At 34.9% G+C, this 20,675-nt stretch overlaps 1 protein-coding gene across 1 annotated transcript in view; it reads right to left on the bottom strand.

Annotated features, from left to right (window-relative positions):
• Positions 1-20,675, bottom strand: part of RIMS2 (regulating synaptic membrane exocytosis 2) — a 301,167-nt gene that overhangs the window by 87,977 nt on the left and 192,515 nt on the right. Inside the window, 2 exon segments of the mRNA XM_032222740.1 lie at positions 11,782-11,891; positions 13,374-13,547. Coding sequence (XP_032078631.1) covers positions 11,782-11,891; positions 13,374-13,547 — 284 coding nt within the window.

Here is a 20,675-nt window from a genome sequence, read left to right as displayed (position 1 = left end):
AATTTGATTTTCAAACGCACATGTTATGACAAAAGGAATGAGCTCAATATCTAATTTATGCCAAGCACTTTTTCTATTCGATCTGCATTCTAACACAAAATTTCTGCTACTCTAAAAAAGAAACTGTGCCACACGAGTAAATCTAAATCTACATACTAAAAAATAAACAAAAGAACCACAAATTTAGAAAAAAATTACACACACACTGATTACAAAAGCATGAAATGCAACAACTTTATAGTATCATGCTTTCAGATGGTTTCCAAAACCCTGACAAACCTGGCGGGGTATGATGTTTCTTTGTCAGAAATGATTTCTCATCAGTTACTGTATCATTCACTTTTTTCTGCTGGTCTTCCCATGTAACTTCTAGCGTAAATCAAAAGAAACCAGAACTTGTCAGAAGGATTAAGCAATTTCTACAAGATACCTGTCATTACTTGATGCACTTTATTATTGAATAGTACATAATTACTGGCAGTATCAATTTATTCTTTATTCATATTAATTATGTGTGATTTGAAAAGATTTAAGCACATTTAGTTTGACTTGTATTATTGTACACATACCCTACATGAATAATACCCCATACGATATAAACAATACTATTCGAATTTATAGATTCTAACACTTTTACTCTGTGCCAATATCGGAAGCAATCACAACCTTAAATTTGACAGAAGAAGGTCAACAGAAAATAATAATAGAAATTGGAGGCTAAGATAAAAGTAGAAAATCCATAGACTTCATTAGCAGTTAAATCAGCTTACGTAGCACAAGTATAATTTGCCCCAAAATTCAGAAGAAATGTTTTAAAATAGGTATAATATACATGGCACATATTATATAAAGTTAATGTATTGCCAGTTATTAATTTAAATAATTAAGAATTATTTTACAATACAGTAATAGCAATAGCACTTAGACTTATATACCCCTTCAGAGTGCTTTACAGCCCTCTATAAGCAGTTTACAGAGTCAGCATATTGCCCCGAACAATATGGGTCTTCATTTTACCGACCTCGGGAGGATGGAAGACTGAGTCAACTTTGAGCCGGTGAGAATTGAATCATGCTTCCAACATTTTAATGTTATTTTATGAGTATGCTAATAATTTTTTTTATTTTGAGTTTTTAAAATGACCAGGACACTTTGTTTTTCAATAATATAAAAATATGTATTTAACAAAACAAAAACCTTATCCATCTTTTGGATAATAATATTACAAATTAATGAAATCATTTAAACAACCATACAATAATCTATAGGTTTTCATGAGACTAATTTTGTATAATTTATTATATAATGATGTATATATATTTATAATATAGTAAATTATCAATAATCAATTTATTATACAATAATACATACTTCTCTTTAATACTTATAATTATCAAACCCTGGTTAAGGTATTCTACGTATTCTAGGTACTGAAAATCCCTTAATGAATATGCAGATCTTAAAACAGGACACACAAATAAACACTAATATATAAAAAGTCTGTATTAAATAGATGCTCATTAGCAAATATTTTCTTTCATTTGTTATGAAACTCCTCCCATTTTGCTTCACTGATTATTCTGAATTCTAATATTTTGAAGGAACCTTTCCATGTGCAGTTCATAATTTTAGATACTACTATCACATTCTCTTTTATTCACATTGTTTTTATGATCTTTCTCACTGAATTGCTTCAGACCATTTTATTTACCTTTTATGCATTTTACTAGCTACCTTTTTTCAGGGATCTGAAATCTTCATAGTATTCCAAATATTCATTAACCATTTATATAAAGAGTTTATTATACTAGCAGTTTCATTCTTTTCTTTCCAGATGATTTGCAACACAGAATTTTCTTTTTGTTCAGCAACCGCACATTGTGACATTTTGCTATAAAATGTTTCAGCAGTAGCACACATTTCCAATTCTCAAAACTAGTACCATTCAACATAGACTTTCTGAAATGTCACAAAGAAGCAATTAACAATACATGCTTTGCTTCAGAATTCAGAATACCAGAACATTAATAAAATCTATGAATATGAAAACAGTATTATTAGCACTATTCCTTTACAAGTTTGACATTAAAATGAGGCGCTTAGAAGGCAATGTGACTGCAAAATTGAACATAGTAACATACTTACTTGGAGCCTCACTATGAACCTTTTTGTACTCACAAATAATGGAATCAATATGAAACAAAAGACTGAACTTATAATAAAAGTTTTATAATACCAAAGAGATCTGTTATATGGGGAAAAAAGAATTTTGTTGTATTTTCTTAGTAATAGCAGAGCATTAGAATTTAGGCTATATATCTCCCCCAGTGCTTTACAGCACTCTATGGGAGATTTACAATGTAAGCATTATTTGCATATTGTCCCCAACAATCTGGGTTCTCATTTTACCGACCTCAGAAGGATGGAAGGCTCAGTCAACCTTGAGGCCTGTCAGGATCGAACTCCAGACTGTGGGCAGAGTTCACCTGCAATACTGCAATTTCACCACTGCACCATCGGGACTCCTTTAATGTTACTTTGCAAGGTTCAATATTTCAACAGTACACTGCATTTAGCAAGTGACAATATTGATATTATTCTGGTACCATCCAAACGCTTATCTCAAGTATTAAGAATAAAAAATAGCAACATATCTATTAATCTTATTTCTCAAAAATTTAGCAAATATAACCCAGGTTATACTTTTTTTATTTATTAGCATTATATCTGTCTTTTCTAGAGGAACTCAGATTGATATGCATAGTATTCTCTCCTGTTTTTCAAATAAATATGCCCTGAAGATTGAACCAATAAGAGTAACTGGCCCAAAATCACTTAGTGACCTCTATAGATTAAATCTTGGTTCTCTCCAGAGCCAATCCAAAACCTGAATTGCTAAACCATGCTGGCTCTCTGTTAGGATTTCATGTGTTTACTGAAGTTATTATGTTCTTTCATTCTTAAAATGCAATATACTGAATTATATGATATGCTATACTTCAGTACTAAACAAATACATCAAATATGGAAAAACACAGTACCAATGAGTGATTGCCAATTATAGGTATCGCTAGAGCAATGTGCTGCAGGCTTAGAATTATAATTCTAATAGTAGTATAGCAATAGAACTACTCCTTTTACAAGAGGTATTAATTATATTGTTATGCTAGATATTTAAAGATTTAACAAAGTAATTGTGGTGAACAGATTTAAAAGGCCACGCTTTTTACTTTGCATTCACTATAAAGCTAAACTTAAATTTAGATAGAAATATATTTTGCATTTAGCATACTTCTTAATTCTTGGCATATTTTCTAACTTTCCATGATTGATAAACAGTGTCCTGGAAAAGTACTGGTCATTAGCAAATCTATGACTAAATTTTGAGAAAAGAAGAAGCTTTGAGAATGACTTCCTCTAGTAATAGCTCTACTTAGGTAAACCATAGAGTAAGCACTAAGCCAATGACTGTCAACCTGTGCTCCACAATCCCATCAGGGTGTGCAATGTCATCACTGAGATTTGCAAAGGGTTGAAGAAATGTTATTGTAAATTTCGAACCGAACCCAGCAACAACCATTTTTCTGTTCCTCAGTTGTCACAGAGAGGAGAAAGGGGGGAAAGAGGGCTGTAATGCCTTGCTAGACACAACAAAGAATTTTCTTGTGGGAATCAAGGTCATCTCTACCAGAAAAGGATACGGTCGGGGAAGGTGTGCCTGGAGGAACTGCCAATTAAAGAAATTGGCCAGCATGACCTGTGACATTTGGGGATGAGGTTAGTTCCTATTTTAATTATACTGAAACCATGGGAAAGATTTAGAGTTGGTTTTCCTTTAGAGCTGTGCCAATATGAGGTACTCAATAAAAAAGATCTTTGAGGAGAATTCTAGTATCAGAGTTTTGATTTGCTTGGATATATTAGTTGGAGCCTTGATACTTATGATTTAAATCTTGTCTTAGTGGTCTGTGGCCACAAAAGATATTTAAAGGGGGTCCAAGGTTAAGAAAAGTTTGAGAACCACTGCACTCGCAATAAAGAAATAGCAGGGGGGAAATTGATTGGCCAAAGAAGCTCTTCTGGTTTAACAAATTCCTTGGTGAAATAAAAAATATTTAGGTATTTTTGCAAAGGTTTTTGTTTTAGATATTTTATGAAAAATATGGCTGATTATAATTGACAGATACCTATTATTTTCCTATAAATACGCTGTATATAAAAAGAGCAAATCAAAAATTATTGATACCTATCTTGTATATATGAATAGCTAATAAAAATGCCTTAAATAAAAAAGTAATAAAGCTTAATAAAAACTGCAGATACAATAGATACTCTCCTGGCAACAAAATGTTGCCATGCATCTTCACAGCTCCAACAAGAATTCGTTTATTCAGAATTCCAATAGAAGAGAGACCTTGTTATTCACAATCTCATTATTCACTGTCGCTAAATATAACCTATTTGTATTATCATGGTAAATAGTTTCACTATACTGCATTTGCAGGTTACGCCATGTGGTTCTGAAGTACCAGCCATTTTGCACGCAGACAAAAAAAATCCATTTTTCTGAGCAATCTGCAACATTTACGGATTCTTTATCCAAGAACAGGGGTGCAAAGATTCTGAGGTGGCCGTGATCTAACAGCGTCATTTCTGCTTTTTCTTTATATTGGGAGAAAGTGGGTGATTTTACTTTTTAGTGGGTGATTTTTTGTGTGATTTGTTTTTGGGTCAGTTTTCAGGGTTCCAGAGCTAAACTCTAACTGCACATAACTGTACATTGAATGTAATACCGCCCCCCAAATGTCCACCTGTGTACCATGCTCAGATAGATAAATTTATTCTTCTTCTTTAAGATTCCACTCATTGATTTAACTTCATCTCTACATAACTATTTTAACAAAGATGCCTCTTTTACAAAGAGAGGGGTTTTGCACAAATATTGGCTTTCAAGCATGGTATATGCTAGTATAATTGTTCCTCCTTCTGAGTGGATATTCTTTGATTCAGAGGAATATCAAGGGCAGAGCCGCAAGAACAATTGATTCTGGGAGCAAGCAATGAGGCACTGCAGTATCTGGCAACACAGCAGCAATTGAGGAATGGAGATGTTAAAATAAAATCTGCTCTGGATATTAAAAAATGCAAGATACAACATTGCTTTGATTACCATCTCATTGTAATATCATTGCAACATAATCCCCTGAATTAGTGCCAAAGATTGCTTTGATTACAATCTTATTATAATATTATTGTAACATAATCACCTGAATTAGTGCCAACGGATTGCAGAAAATTAGATTTCATACTAAGGTTTAGAAAAAAGTATAAGTTGTCTTTTACGAATGAAAGCATTGTGTCTTTTCCACAATGTTCACCTCAGTTGCCTTTGCATAAATTTTGCTAATATTCATGAACATGCTGTATTTTTTTCCATTATTTGTTAAGACCTGGTTTTTTAAGAGTGTGTGCATATATCATGATAGAAATGGGCATACATGCTACAGCAGAACAAAGCTAAAAAGCTAACAGCATAACAACTAATACGTAAACATCTGGAGTATGCTTTCTGCATATAAATAGCAGCAAAAGTAATATAAAATCATAATGAAAAAAGAGAGAAAAACATCAAGCACACAACCAACCAATCTAATCTTCAATCAAAATCCATTTAACCTACATTCTGTTTTCAACAGTATCCATTCCAAAGTTTCTATAATACATATAAACACGGAATGGCATGAAGGCATGTTGGAGCTGGTCTCCAATATTGTGTGTAATCTGATTGTGAGTGCACCATAGATGTAATTTCTTACTAGAAGTTTAACGGCAACTCATGCATATATTTATTTACACAATCCACACTACATTGTGTTGCAAGAAGAGAATATATATCCTCAAAGAGATGCCTATTAATCAGAGGAGCTTCATCAGATTAGACCTCTACAAATTCTAACTCACCAAACCAAACCAAAGATAGCATCATACTAGTTTGTTAAATGTATCACAAAATTCAAGTTTTCACTTGCTGTCCCTAATTGCAAAAACAAAGGGCTTTTCCAAGCATGACCACAGAGTGCCAGCAGTTTGATACATCACTATTTATAGCATTTTATTCCAAATACGAGAGAAAATAAAAACTGTTTTAACCAGAGATAAAGCCAACACTTAATTAATAGTTTAGACTTTTCTATTCATTAGCATATCCCAACGATATCCAGTTTTTTACAATTTCAATAGTAATCTTCAGTTTTAACATCCAAAATAAGAAAATAAATTAGCTAATTAAGTTATCACTGAATTTCAGTAGTAATTTTTAACAGAGCTGCTAATATTACTTCATGTATTATTATTTATGATGTAAGATATATCTTTTTATTAAAATAGGTTGCAGAAATACAAATATTAGAAGCAGATGAATGGCTCCTAGCAACCACCTTAATTTCCCCAAATATCTCTCCAATGGGTTGGGAAACCTTTGTTACCAGCTTTTGTGTCATAACAAGTATGTGGATGCAATATATACTTTATTTATTCCTTTAGTAAATGACCATATGTGCGAGAGATCCACATATTTACAATTGTAAATCAATCATTACAGCACTCTTAAAAAATACCAACAAAAGCCATAATAACCTCAAACCCTTCTAAAATAAAGTAATAAAAATAATATTATAGAACAGTCCTTATTTTAAAAAAAGTAATAAAATTAGTAAACATGGTATCATATATTAAAACTTCCTGAAAATGGTCTACCTTTATTTACTTCTAGCATGCAGTAACAGATGAGGCAAGACTTGTTTCCAAGAGTAACCTGATTCATAAGAAAGAGGGTACAGAAAAATGTTCCAAAGGTGCTTTTTCAGAATGTAACTGGATTTTCTTGTTTTTTCCTTTTGAAGACATTTCACTTCTCATCCCAGAAGCTGTCTTCAAAAGAAAAAAAAAACAACAAAGTCCATTTGCCTCCTGAAAAAGCACCTTTGGGAAAACCATGACCTGGGTCGCTGAGAATCTCAACAAACTTTAAAAAGAAGAGTGCCTTCTAGCCTCAGCTGCTTTCAAATGGGTTATAACCAAGCACTTGGCCTGGGGTGAGTATGCTAAAAGGCAAATTCTGGTTGAAGAAGACAGTCCTGCACATTTCTAAGCAGCAAGCTATACAGGGACTTATAGACCAAAGCCAGAATTTTACATGCATCTAGAAACTTATTGGCAATAAATGCAGAATCTGTAGCAGAGGTGTGAAAAATAGCTGTGGTATAATGCCTGTCTCTAAACAGACAACTGCATTTTGTGCATATTTTAGTTTCCAAGTAGTTTTCAGTTTCAAATAGTCCACATTGTAACACTTCTATTTAGTGATTACCTTGGTCAGTGAATGTTTGCATATACAATGGTAATAAAAAATAATAATTTTCTAACCAATGCTTTTACAACCAAATTGTGTATACTTGTCAACAATGCATGCTACAGTAAGAGTTATGGGGGCATAGCTGTACAGGATAACTTTATTTCAATGAAATGACAGTAAACAGCATTTTTTGCAGTATCTCTGTTTCTCTTTCAGTCTGGTCTTGCTCTTACTAGATGATCTAGCCATTCAAATGAAACTCAGTCGCTAAACACAGAGTGGGTTTAATCCAAATGTTTATTAATGAAAATGATTTACTGTTTTAAGATCTTCATGCTGTGGTTAGGGCTGCCAATGGCACACCAGCTAAAACTGAGTAAATACTCTCCTGGCCAAATCCTTTGCCTTGCCCAACCAGAAGTAGCTATGAATTTATAAGCAAGCCACCAAGGACAAACCTGCTTCCTCAAGGGTAGTGCTTTCCCTTTGAGGAACAAGAATTACCAATGAATCAACAGTAACTCCATTTTACTTAGGCCATTTTTTGACCAACCAGACATCTACAAGACAAGATATGCAAGTCAAGACTTCTGCAGCATCCCCAGTATAGCAGCTTGATAGCAATAGCATACAAACGATGTTAATTCCCAAACTGATGAATAATTTTTCCAGTAGTTTCTTGCACATGACATACAATGGGTGAGGAAGAATCAAACCTTTTGGTATTTAAAGGCGAAGAAACCCCAAACTGACTTCTCCTATAACTGGAGACTGGAAGTGATAACTAAACACTTATACTGAGTCTGACTCTGTTTAGTGAAATGTTGCAAGGAATGATACTGTCTCCTCTTCTATTTAACATTTTTAACACTTAAGCTGCTAGGTGATGTCATCTGAGGCTTGGGTGAGGACATCTCCAGTCTGGGCCAGCCAATGATGATGTGAACATTCTGTCTTTATCTGGAGACTGTGAGGGGTCTGGATGGGGAACAACAAGTTTCAATTCAAGTGGCTTTGGGTTTTAGGACCTCTGTGTTCTGGAGTCATTTCACTTCTTGTTCTGGATGGGGACTGCACTACCCCAGATAGAACCTATGTATAGTTTGGGAGTACTCTTGGATTTGAAGTTCTTATTCAAAGAGCTGGTGTCAGCAATGGCTAGGAGAGTTTTGGCACAGCTACATGTTGTGCACTGATTGTTCCTTGACCAGGCTCTGTTCACAATCACGCATGTTGTGATCAATTTCCAGTTGGACTACTGTAATGGATGGGGCTGCCTTATAGAGCATTTAGAAGCTTCAGCTGGTGCAAAATACAGCAGCAAAGGCATGTGGATGCTTTTCGTTTAGCACCTGTGGCATCTCTTTTCTGAATGCTTCTGGTTCAATTCAAGTAGCAGATTGTGACCTATAAAGCCCTACATGTCATGGGGTTGGATTACTTGTAGGATCATCTCACCAAAATTGTATCTACTTCTCCTGCAAGGTATAGGAAGAGAGATATGCTCCAGGTCCCATCAAAAAATGCCATCTGACTGATCCCTGAAGGAGAGCCTTTTGTATCATGGTGCCCAACCTCTGGAATGTCTTTCCCCTGGACACTATACTTGCCCCAATCCTGTTGACTTTCCATAAGGCTCTTAAAAACTGGTTTTATTGTCGAGCTTGGGGCCTGTAGTGTATGATTGAGACTGTATCCTGAATATGTTGCATATAGTACTGATTTTATTTTGGCTCTTACTCTACATTTATTATATTTATTGTTGTGCTATAATGTTCTTATTTTGTTTTTATTCCATATTAGCCATCTAGAGTAATAGGGTTGAGATGGGTGCCCATCAGTAGTGGCTTCCAGATCCCGTTCCAACCGTACTGGTTGGAACGGGCCCTGCATCGCCCACATGGACGCATGCAGCGCACACGCACACGCATGCGTTGTAGCTACAAACTATGCTGCCGCAAGCCTCCGTGATGCTCCAGCTGCTCAGCAGAGCATCGCACAGGCGCTGTACACACCATGCCTGTGCACAGAAGCTCAGAAAGCTTTAAACACGGAAAGGAGTTCAGGCGGGCAGGTGGGCCCTCTGGAGCACCGTACCGGAACAGTATCTGGTGCTCCAGGCAGGCTCCAGTATGCCCATACTGAGGCGTACCACCTGCAACCCACTACTGGTGCCCATATAAATTGAATAAATAAATAAGCCTGAATTCTGATTGAAAGGAATTGTTCTAACATCTTTTAAGGAATTCTGTGTATTCAGGAAGCCGTCGACTTACAACCAATCATTTACTGACTGTCACAACAGCACTGAACAGTGGCTTATGACCATTTTTCACACATACAGCCATTGCAGCAACCCCATGGCCATGTGATCAAAATTTGGACACTTGGCAACTGGCAAGTATTTATGATGGTTGCAATGTCTCGGAGTCATATGATCACCCGTTGATAAGCAAAGTTAATGGGGAAACGAGATTAATTAAACAACCATGTTACTAACTTGACAACTGCAATGACTCGTTTAACAACTTTGGTAAAGAAAGATAGTAAAATGGGGCAAAACTCACTTAACAACTGTGTGGCTTAGCAACAGGAATTTTGGGCTTAATTGTGGTTGTAAGTCGAGAACTACCTGTATTATGGCCATGGTGCCATTATAACATTCTTATTTACAAAAGAACATATACTTTATAATTTTTTTAAATTAAAAATTAAATTTTCTTATGATTATTTATTTATAATAAAAATGTTTATATTTTACATGGTGTAACATTTAACAGTTGTAAACATCTTCAAACAAAAAAGACAAGGTGAAATGCAAAGTGAGTTTAATGGTTTTCTGAAGTTATCTATCTCAGGGAATTAAATTTTACCACTCTAATATACAAAATAAATGAAAAATCGCATAAAATGCATAGGAAATAATCCATGTTAATAATTGGACAATCATTTGAGAAGGAGAGTATAAGATCTCCTGCCTTGAGCAGAGAGTTAAACTAGAAGACCTCCAAGGCCCCTTCCAGCTCTATATTCTATGTTCTTTTATGATATACACAATGGCTCTATGTGATTTTTAAGTAGTTTTTTAAAATGTATTTATAGACACAGGCTATATTATGACAGTGTCTATAAAGATATGGAAAACCACATTTAAAAATAGATTAAAAGTTTATATTGAGGGATAATCTTGTATTTAAAATATATGAAGCTTTTTTTCAGGGATAAATTGTAATTCATCTTACACTGTCATTGCGTAGGAATAGTATTCTTCACTTGAAGAAGATTTAAAAACATTCACTGAATTTAAAACTTTTTAAAAGTTTGATTTATATCCAGAATCAGTTTAAGACTATTTAGCAGCCAGATCCTCAATCCTTTTTCCATTTAGCTATGAGCATATCTAAATATAGATAAATAGTGGAGGGGGGGTATATGTTTCAGCATAACTCTGGAATGCCTTGAGCAATTTCAAACAAACTTGGTACACAGATGACTTATTCTCTGGAAAAAAATATTGTGGAGGTAAGACATCCATAACACCCATTGGTGTGTGGGGGGGAGGGTGTTCTGTTAAGATACAGCCTGTTGTGTCTTAAAATGGTTTCCACTGTACTGCCGTAAAATGACTTCTACTGTACAGCGCAGTAGAGTTACCATGGTAACAGCTTCACAGTACTCCACAAGGGAGCTCGATCTGATCAGGGGGGAAATCCAACATTAAGAATTATGTTTGGTCTGAACATTTCCCCCCTATAAATAAATACCCGGGCAACACCAGATTATTGGCTAGTTCTAAATCAAAGATGAATAAAATTGGCTTGTCACTTGGTTCTGAGAAAGTGATTTAGGCTACAAAAGTGATGTCACATAGCCAACAGTTTATAATGTGGGCTATTTATTAATTTTTAACTAGGTGAAACAATCAAATTTTGATATCACATTCTTTGGCTGTTCATAGTAGCACCGAACAATCATTTTTCTTCAACATTCATATATAAACTCTATCCCACAAACCTCTGAACAATTAATATATTTATTAGAATCTGCAGCTTAATTTATGTTATCAATTATAACTGATTCACACAGGTGGTCCATTACAGGTAGAGTATCAAAATTCATAAATATTAGCTGTGATATATACATACGGTATTCATACATTATTTTCACTGTTAGAATATTTATATGGCTTCTATAGTACAACAACCCTGCATAGTGCAAATTGCTATGAATTGAATAAAACTAATAAGCAACTGCAACCCTCTAAAAGACAATATTAATGCCATTTTAAAGATAAAACTCTAACCTACATTTTCAGAGCTCTGGAAATAAGACAAATTAAAATTCAAACGTTTTTAAAATATAAAACTATTTTCTTTTCTTTTTTTTTAACTTCTTCTCATTCCTTTTAATTTAAAATGCTCACTTACTTCTCTCCAGGGTCCCTTTTGGTGGGAGTTGTGGCAACTGTCTACCCCTGCGTCCTGCCACCGGAGTACTTGATGGGCTTGTTTGGACTGACCCCGAATGAGCATGTGACCTACAGGACACATCAACAGAAACCCATCAATTGCAACATATATTTATTCTTATGTAGTTTGAGAACAAAGGAATGATTAATGGCTTTTGTTCATTTCATTTTCATTTCATTTTATTAAAGCTTATAGGCCGCCCTTTTCCCTGAGGGGACTCAGGGCGGCTTACAAATCATGGGAAGGGGAGTGCAAGACAAAAAAAAAAACATAAAACTGTGCGTGAATAATAAAAAAAAGAAAATAACAATAAAACACAACTTTCATTCAACATTCGGGTGGGGCGGATTAGAATCTTATCCCCAGGCCTGACGGGATAGCCAGATATTAAGGGCTGTGCGGAAGGTCTGGACGGTGGTGAGGGTACGAATCTCCACGGGGAGATCGTTCCAAAGGGTCGGAGCTGCTACTGAGAAGGCTCTCCTCCGCGTAGTCGCCAGTCGGCACTGACTGGCGGATGGAACTCGGAGGAGGCCTAATCTGTGCGATCTGATAGGTCGAAGGGAGGTAATCATGGTTCATGTTGAACTTTAATTGAAAGGATGACAGTTCAACCTTAAAAGATTTTTAAAAGCGTAGTTACCAATAAGATTTATCTGGAAACTAAGGGAAGCGATACTAAAAAGATGGCACAGAATATGTTTTGTAACTGCATCTGTTAACCCTATAAATAAATCTATGTAGAGGTATATGCATACTGAGACATACTGAAATAAAGTTAAAAAAAAGAAGTATATGTATAAATATGACTATTTCAAAGTCCAACTAATATTGAGATGATGATTTACACAGCCATGAATTTGAATGACAGGCAATAAAACAAAAGTATATTTCAATGAGTGAAATAATAACATCATTGTTACTGATTCTTATAATTCACTATAGCAAAGCAAAGAAGCCAGACAATAATCTGATTTGGACAAAATTAGTTTAGCAAATATCTTCTCCAACTTCATTCCATTATTCATATATATATATATTTTTTTTTAAAAAATCAACACTGTAATCATGAATAAAATACATTACAAAAACAAGACAAATGCAAAACATGCAGAGAGCAAATAAGAGAAAACAGTGATTAATATATAAAATTAGTACAAATTTAAGAAACTACTTTTAAAGTATCATTTGATGTTATGATTATTATTATTCCATAAGCGATGTCTGATGATCACATTTAATTACTTCTTCTGTAAGAGAAATACATGAGAAATTATGAAGTGTTTGGGAGTAAGAAATCACACAGGATTCCTAATAAATGAGAGATCACAAACAAATGTAAGTAATTGTTATTAATTATTGTTAGTAAACAAATTACAATGGCAGCCACACCATTATATCCCGATGGAATATAAGTAGTGTGTTGACGTTGGCAGGGTTAGTATCTACAACTACTGGTGATCAGCCAATGATGAAAGGAAATACTATTGAAGTTTTTGAAAAAATAAAAAAAGTGAGCTGGTGGGGCAGGATTAATCCATCTGTTTCACCTCGATAATGCAGGTGAGGGAGGGGCAGATCTTCCAGTCATTAATGAAGGCATCGATCTCATGAGGTTTGACTCAGGACGCTCAGTGGATCGGGAGCGGGGGCTGGGCCGCTCTAGCACTGGACGCTGTTCTGTTGATCTGGATCTTTGATATGGTAGTCTAGGGTCCCAATTCCTGTAATGTTAGTCAAAAAGCAGCTCAATTGACCTTTTATCTGTGGTTATGCATTATGCTGCAGCACATTGGATTTGGAGCTATCCAACATAAGCTATTTTAAATAACTTTTTAAAGTTTTCTTCTTGCTAACATTAAGTGGGTATGAAGAAGTATACTTCCTTAAAATGGTCATGTGAAGAAAATTATTTAGACAGTTTAATAATGCAGTGGAATAAAATCTATTAATTTTGCATTAAATCGCATTGCTATTTTGGGAAAATTCAAAAGAAAAGATGCAGTTCTCTAGAAATATTAAACAGATTAATTTTTTTTTAAAAAAAACCATATATTCCATTATCTGTCAGCAGTTGTTTATGGTGATTCATTTCAACAGGATCACTAAATATGAACAAAGGATTTTTGAATCACAAAAATCCTGAATAATGTTTATCATTTGCTATGTATTAGTTTAACTGTCAGGTATAACTGTAGCAAGAATTAAACAATTTTAAATGAGAACAAATGCATTTGTTATTGAATAAAGTATTTGGCATATGCACGTATCGCATAAGCTGTAATTTTCTGCAAAAAAAAAAAAAAGATCCAACACATCAGATTCAAGGACATCCAAGAAACCAAATGGAAAAATATGGAAAATATTCAAACAATTATCCAAAATTGCTCTAGCAGAAATTAATTTTATGCACTGGCTGTAAACTGGTTCTATAATATAGCGGGATTTTTACAGTGTGTTATTCAAAGATCCCTACAGTCTATAAAGTTTTCTCTCAATAAAGATAACATATTGACTGAGAAAACAACTAAATACTGTCATACATTTATTTTCACTCATGAACTTAGCTTCAACTGAACATTTAAAGTTTCACATTTACAGAAAACAAAATTAAAATTTAGTATTAAAGAGAGCCAAAGTACACTAGATAGTTGTATTTCAGTAAAGCATCATCTAGAGCAGTGATGGGCAACCTTTTTGGCGTGGTGTGTCAAAAATCGGCAAAAAATCAAGCATAACTCGCGTTGTGTGTCACTTCAACAAAAACATAATTTTGCGCAATTTATAGTTTAAACTACAAAAATGTATAATTGCAATATATAATTGTATTTAATAAACCAAAAACAAATTATTTAACATACCTGCTTAGTAACTTCTTTGTTTATCAGTCGATTTCGTATGTTGCCCTTGATATTATTGAACTTGTTTGGGGTCTTTTATGATATTTCTACTGAGTGGTAACTCAGATATTCTCTTAATAATTGCATCTTTATTCTGCATATCGTGAAATAGAACTGGTGCACATCTTAGGAGAGTTTCTTTAATAAATTCTCCCTCATTAAGCGCTTTTGCATGCTGAGCTATGGAGTGAGCAATGCTCAAACTTGCAGAGTTTAAATTTGTAGAGCCTTTCATAAATTTAAGGATGGAGTTAGATTGGCTCTTATAAAGGTGTAGCTTCCTGGAAATGTATTCCCTCCTTTCATCCTCACTTTTTTCCAAGAGCTGGGAATGATTAGTTTCAAAATGTCTATTTATATTCCACGTTCTGCTTACTACCGTTTCAGAACATAGAACGCAAAATGATCTGCCATTTTTTTCTATAATGCCATACATCTCGCTCCATGTCTCTTGAAAGGGTCGGCCACTGCCACTACCACTCCCTTTACTTAACCTTTGTTTTTATTTTTTGGGTGCTCCATCAGTGGGCCAGTGACAGCAGATAGAATTATAGATAGCCAATTAGGGGTTAACTAGCCTAACAAGCTAACACAACCTCCCCCTCACTTATCTCAGTTATTGTGGGCAATTACAAGTCCATGGCACCCCAATAGTTGCTGCTAATGGCGCTCACAGTTCCCGTTGGCACTCCGCTGTTCCCTGCTGTGGTGCGGTTGTAACCGACAGTCCCAGGAGTAGACTCTCTGTGCCGGCCTGACTGGAGAGAGGCACGCACTGTTCCCGCGCTCCTCTCCTGCGGGTCCTCCCTCGCCGCGCTGATGACGTGTGTGCGCACAGCACGCATGCCTTACCAGCAGCCCCTGCGCTCAGAAAGGGGCGGCGGTGATACAGTAAGTGAGTGTGGGCGGGGGAAATCACACGTCCCGCCCCCCCGTTCCTCCAGCACAGATTCTTTCATCCTCGGCGGCCGTGCAGGAGCCGAGGATGAATCGCATGAAATCCTGTGCGTGTCACCCCAAATGGCTACGCGTGTCAGCACTGACACGCGTGTCATAGGTTCACCATCACTGATCTAGAGAAACTCAATGTGGGGGGGGAGGAGTGTCTGATTCAATAGTTAATTTAGGTTCTTTTAAAGCAATTGAAAAATGTGGTACGATATTGTTGCTCATTTATTTACTGTCAAAGAGAAAAAAGTGAGAGTCTAATATACACAGAAGTGATATACATTCATTTAAAAAAACACGATAAAATAAAATAATATAAAAGAGACTCTATGGTCAAATTCTTGCCTGCTGATGCAAATTTCAACATAACCAAATGTAGCTATTTTCATGAAGATATTAGTGAACTGATCCTGTGATAAAAATATGTATTACAAGTAGTCCTTGACTTACAACCATTCCTTTAGTGGCCATTTGAATGGCACTGAAAATAGTGACTTACAATCGGTCCTCTCACTTACAATTGCTATAGTATCCCCACAATCACGTGATCTAAATTTGGGCACTTGGCAATTGACATTAATTTACAATGATTGCAGGGTGTTGGGATCGAATTATTGCCATTTGCAACCGTCCAGCTGGCTTCCAACAAACAAAGCCTATGCGGAAGTAGGATTTCCTTAATGACTTGCTTAACAAGTTCAGTGATTTACTTAACCACGCCAAAAAAACAATAATAACAATCGGGCATAACTCACTTAAGAACTATCTTGCTTAGCAACAGAAATTCTGGTTCCAACTGTGGTCACAAGTCAAGGTCTACCTAAACTTCACTTTAAGGCCAACTAAAGAGATGTTATTAGAGTGCTAGATATAATAAAAAGAACAATGCAGCAATACACTAGGAGAACTGTGTCTTCCTTTGAGCATTTTAATAAGTAAGACATCAAACCTCACTAAAGTAAAGATTTTCCGATGAAGAACAGATACCAATATTGATATAAATAACATAGACATCAATAAAGATATATAGAACAGCTCTCTATTGCAAAAGTTCAACACTTACAACCAATCTCTTTGCAAATCCAAATTAACAACTGATTAATGTTCCTTCCATTTGATAGTTCATGAAGGCCTCACAGAAAAGCTCAAAATAATAATTTCACTTTATGCTCTAAACAGGAGGCATGTTTGATTGTAAGATCAGCAAAGAAGGGTTAAGTGTCAAGTGCCTATCTAGAACCAGGCTTTTAAAGACAGATTTCAGTCTGACAACAGACTAAAAGGTAAAGGTAAAGGTTGCAAATATGTGCTAGCCGTTCCCAACTCTAGGGGGCGGTGCTCATCTCCATTTCAAAGCCGAAGGCCCAGCGCTGCCCGAAGACTTCTCCATGGTCATGTGGCCGGCGTGACTAAACACCAAAGGCGCACGGAACACTGTTACCTTCCCACCAAAGGTGGTTTCTATTTTTCTACTTGCATTTTAACATGCTTTCAAACTGCTAGGTTGGCAGAAGCTGGGACAAGTAACAGGAGCTCACTCCGTTACACAGCGCTAGGGATTCAAACTGCCGAACTGCCAACCTTTCTGATTGACAAGCTCAGCATCTTTGCCACTGAGCCACAGGATTACCTTCTTACCAATCAAACGATTGGGGGTTTTATTGGTAAAATATTCGGAATGCCTGTATTCTGAATCCCTGTATTCATAAAATAGTTTAAGCACACTAAACTGCATGAGTTGAAATGTAGAGCTCATGACATGCCAATATCAAAGGTGTATAAGGAAGGAGAGATACCCTTGCAACAAGCACAGAAGAACACTATAAAATAATTTTGAACATTTCCTTAACATGGGGGGAGGAAATACATTTAATTAGAATTTATGTATTTTTATCCTGCCTTTATTATTTTTATAAAACAGCTCAAGGTGGTGAACATACCTAATGCTCTCTTCTCTTTTATTCTCCCACAACAACAAGCCTATGAAGTAAGATGGACTGAGAGAGAGAGTGACTGGCCCAAAATTACCTAGCCAACTTGTATGCCTAAGGTGGTACTAGAATTCACAGACTCCTGGTTTCTAACCTGGTGCCTTCAACCACTACACCAACTGACTCTATTTAGTTGCAAATCTGAACAAGAATGTGGCAGCCCAGCAGCAAATTACCAAATTGCACATAGTTCCCTGAATGTAGGCATTCAATTTCTGCAAATTACTTCAAAAAGTAAAAAATAACTTAGAATACCACTGCCTCATATTTTAACCAGAAGAGTTTGCAAATGAAAAAAAAACCTAAAGTGTCTATCAGAGTCCACAAATATTTTAAAATTTATCTGAAAGAATGGAATAAAAATAATGGAGAAAAGTTGATTTTATTTTGCTATCTATCTACTATTAAGAAGCTTAATATGCAAAAAGAAGTCCCGATTTTAGAAAGGAAAACACCATATGAAGATCAGAGAAAATTGATTGTTTTCAGTAATAATCAGCTACCCTAAACCATTTTGGAGTAGACAATCTCATTTTTAAAAAATGGCATTCCTTTTAATGTCTAATCTATTTCTATTACTTCTTGAATTTTAAAAACTTTTAGAGAAAATTCTTGTTTCGCTTTATGTTGAATTGCTTTCCAACAATATAAAGTTAGTTTAAATCCTACCAATTCATGCATAATTTATGGTTTGACTAATGACTAAGTAAAGCTATGGAAGAATAAAAACAAAGTAGTCACAGTTGTTTTTTGCATTATGAAAATTATTTATGCATTCAATTATCTTATCAGTTGGTTGAAAATCTATACAATAACAAGAAAATAGTACTGTACATATTTATACTTTTTAATTGAGCATAATGGACTAAAAATCATTTAGGATTTAGGTATTTGTCAAGTCCTTCAAGAGAACAAAATGACATTAGTTAAAAAATATTTTTAGCTAAAATGTCTCATGATAAGAAATGAATTTGCAAAATTACTTTGCTAATGTTGAAATAAAACAATGGAGATTATCTTGAGCTTTACATTTTTTATATTATACATAAGTAGAAAATTGCAGACACAAAAGAATAAGTGGAACAAAGTTGAATTCATCAATGCCAAAGTTTTTAAAGTATAGACTCTTAAACTAAACAAACAAGAACCAGAAAGAGGAAACAAAAACAATTCATTGCTTTCCAAAAATCTGCCTTTCTTTTGCACTGCATTTTGTTTTCTCTGCATGATACCTAGCATGTCATATGTGTTCAAATGTCAAATAAAAACATTAAAATGCAGCAAATTATGGTGCATTTTAATGATCACATAAATACAACGTTCTCTAGTTTCTAGAGACAATGGAAGCACTATAAGAGAAAACACACAAATTATGCCTAGGAATCACCAGCTTAATCTAACCCAAATACTTTTTACTGGGAATACCTGTCAGTATCTGGGGAATACTATTGGATTTCAATCCTTGGACATGTTATTCTTCTATTAGCTATTGGAATTTTGCTGGTAGTCACAGATATAAGATAACCTCTTAGCATAATGTTAATAACTACTGGTATAAATAAATTTCTAAAGTTAACCAACTGTTAAGCTGCAATAGCAATAGCACTTAAGACTTATATACTGCTCCATTTATGATTTACAGCATTCTCTGAGGGGCTTACAAATCTCAGCATATTGCCCTCAACAATCTGGGCCCACATTTTACTGACCTCGGAAGGATGGAAGCCTGAGTCAACCTTGAGCTGGTCAGAATTGATCTTCTGGCAATGGGCAGAATTAGCATGCAATACTGCATTCTTTTTTCTTTTTTTGCAATACCGCATTCTGATCACTGCGCCACCACGGCTCAGAAACAAAGTTAAAATAACACAATATTGTGTAGCATGGCTGAATTACTTTTAAAATAATAGTTACCAATTAAAGTTTATACTGCTAATTCAAATACCCAAAAATTTTACACACACACACACACACACACACACAGTACTTATTTTATAATCTGGTGAAATATCCAAACACAGATTCACAAAAAAAAACACCTTATATATAATTTCTGCCATACATATAGATAATACATCAAACTTCATATGTTGCTACAGAATTTCTACACCTGCAGAGGATTCTATCTTTTTTGCGATGCCTATGTGGGGGTTCTTAAGCAAATATTAAAGCAAGAAAGTCCCTTTCAAAATAGGCAGCAGAAATTTATGAATTTGAAGCAAATAACAATTACAAAAATATTTTCCTTTTATGGCAACTTTGTAACAAATTAACATAGTCTGTTAGGAATCTACAGACAGAAAAATCAAAGTCTAGATTTTAGAATCTTTGAAAATTTACATTAACAAACACTTTTAACATTTAGCTTAATCTTACTTAGATTTTTTTTTTAAATATATAATATATCTTGACATCAGATCTCTTTACATAATTTTATATTCTTTTTGTAATGTATATTTATATGAGAATAGTATGCAAGGCACCTAAAATATCAGTGTCTTATCTTATCTCTTACATAGCTCCCCATATTTGATAATTCTATAACACCATAATTCCTTTATTATGAATATTGCTTGAATATATTATAATCCATTAGTGTTCAACTGCTCTCATGTATAGTCCTTAGGATCTACAAAAACTAAAATAAAGTAGGAAATTGCCATTTATATAATAACATGATTTACCGTACTTTCTCCAAAAATGTATTTTCCACCATTGTTAGTTTCTGTACAAAGTACATGCAGTTTTGGGTCTTGGTAAGTAAACACAATTGGCTTTATTTAAACCTTAGTACCAAAGGCAAGACGGATGTTTCAGCAGATTTATAGCAGTACAAAACATCTATTAAAAAAACTACATAAACCTACTGACTCGATTTAATAGACCTGGGGTTTTTTTTGGGGGGGGGGGGAAATGCCCTTTGAGGCAGTTTGGATTCCTCATGATTGCTTGGACTAGTCCCTGCAGTTATCTCGGCATGTTTCAAAAATATTTTCTAAGTTACAGGTAGTCC

This window comes from Thamnophis elegans, chromosome 8, assembly GCF_009769535.1.
Source record: "Thamnophis elegans isolate rThaEle1 chromosome 8, rThaEle1.pri, whole genome shotgun sequence".
Lineage (NCBI taxonomy): Eukaryota > Metazoa > Chordata > Lepidosauria > Squamata > Colubridae > Thamnophis > Thamnophis elegans.
The sequence above is the reverse complement of the archived record's forward strand: the minus strand, read 5'-3'. Positions and strand labels throughout refer to the sequence as shown.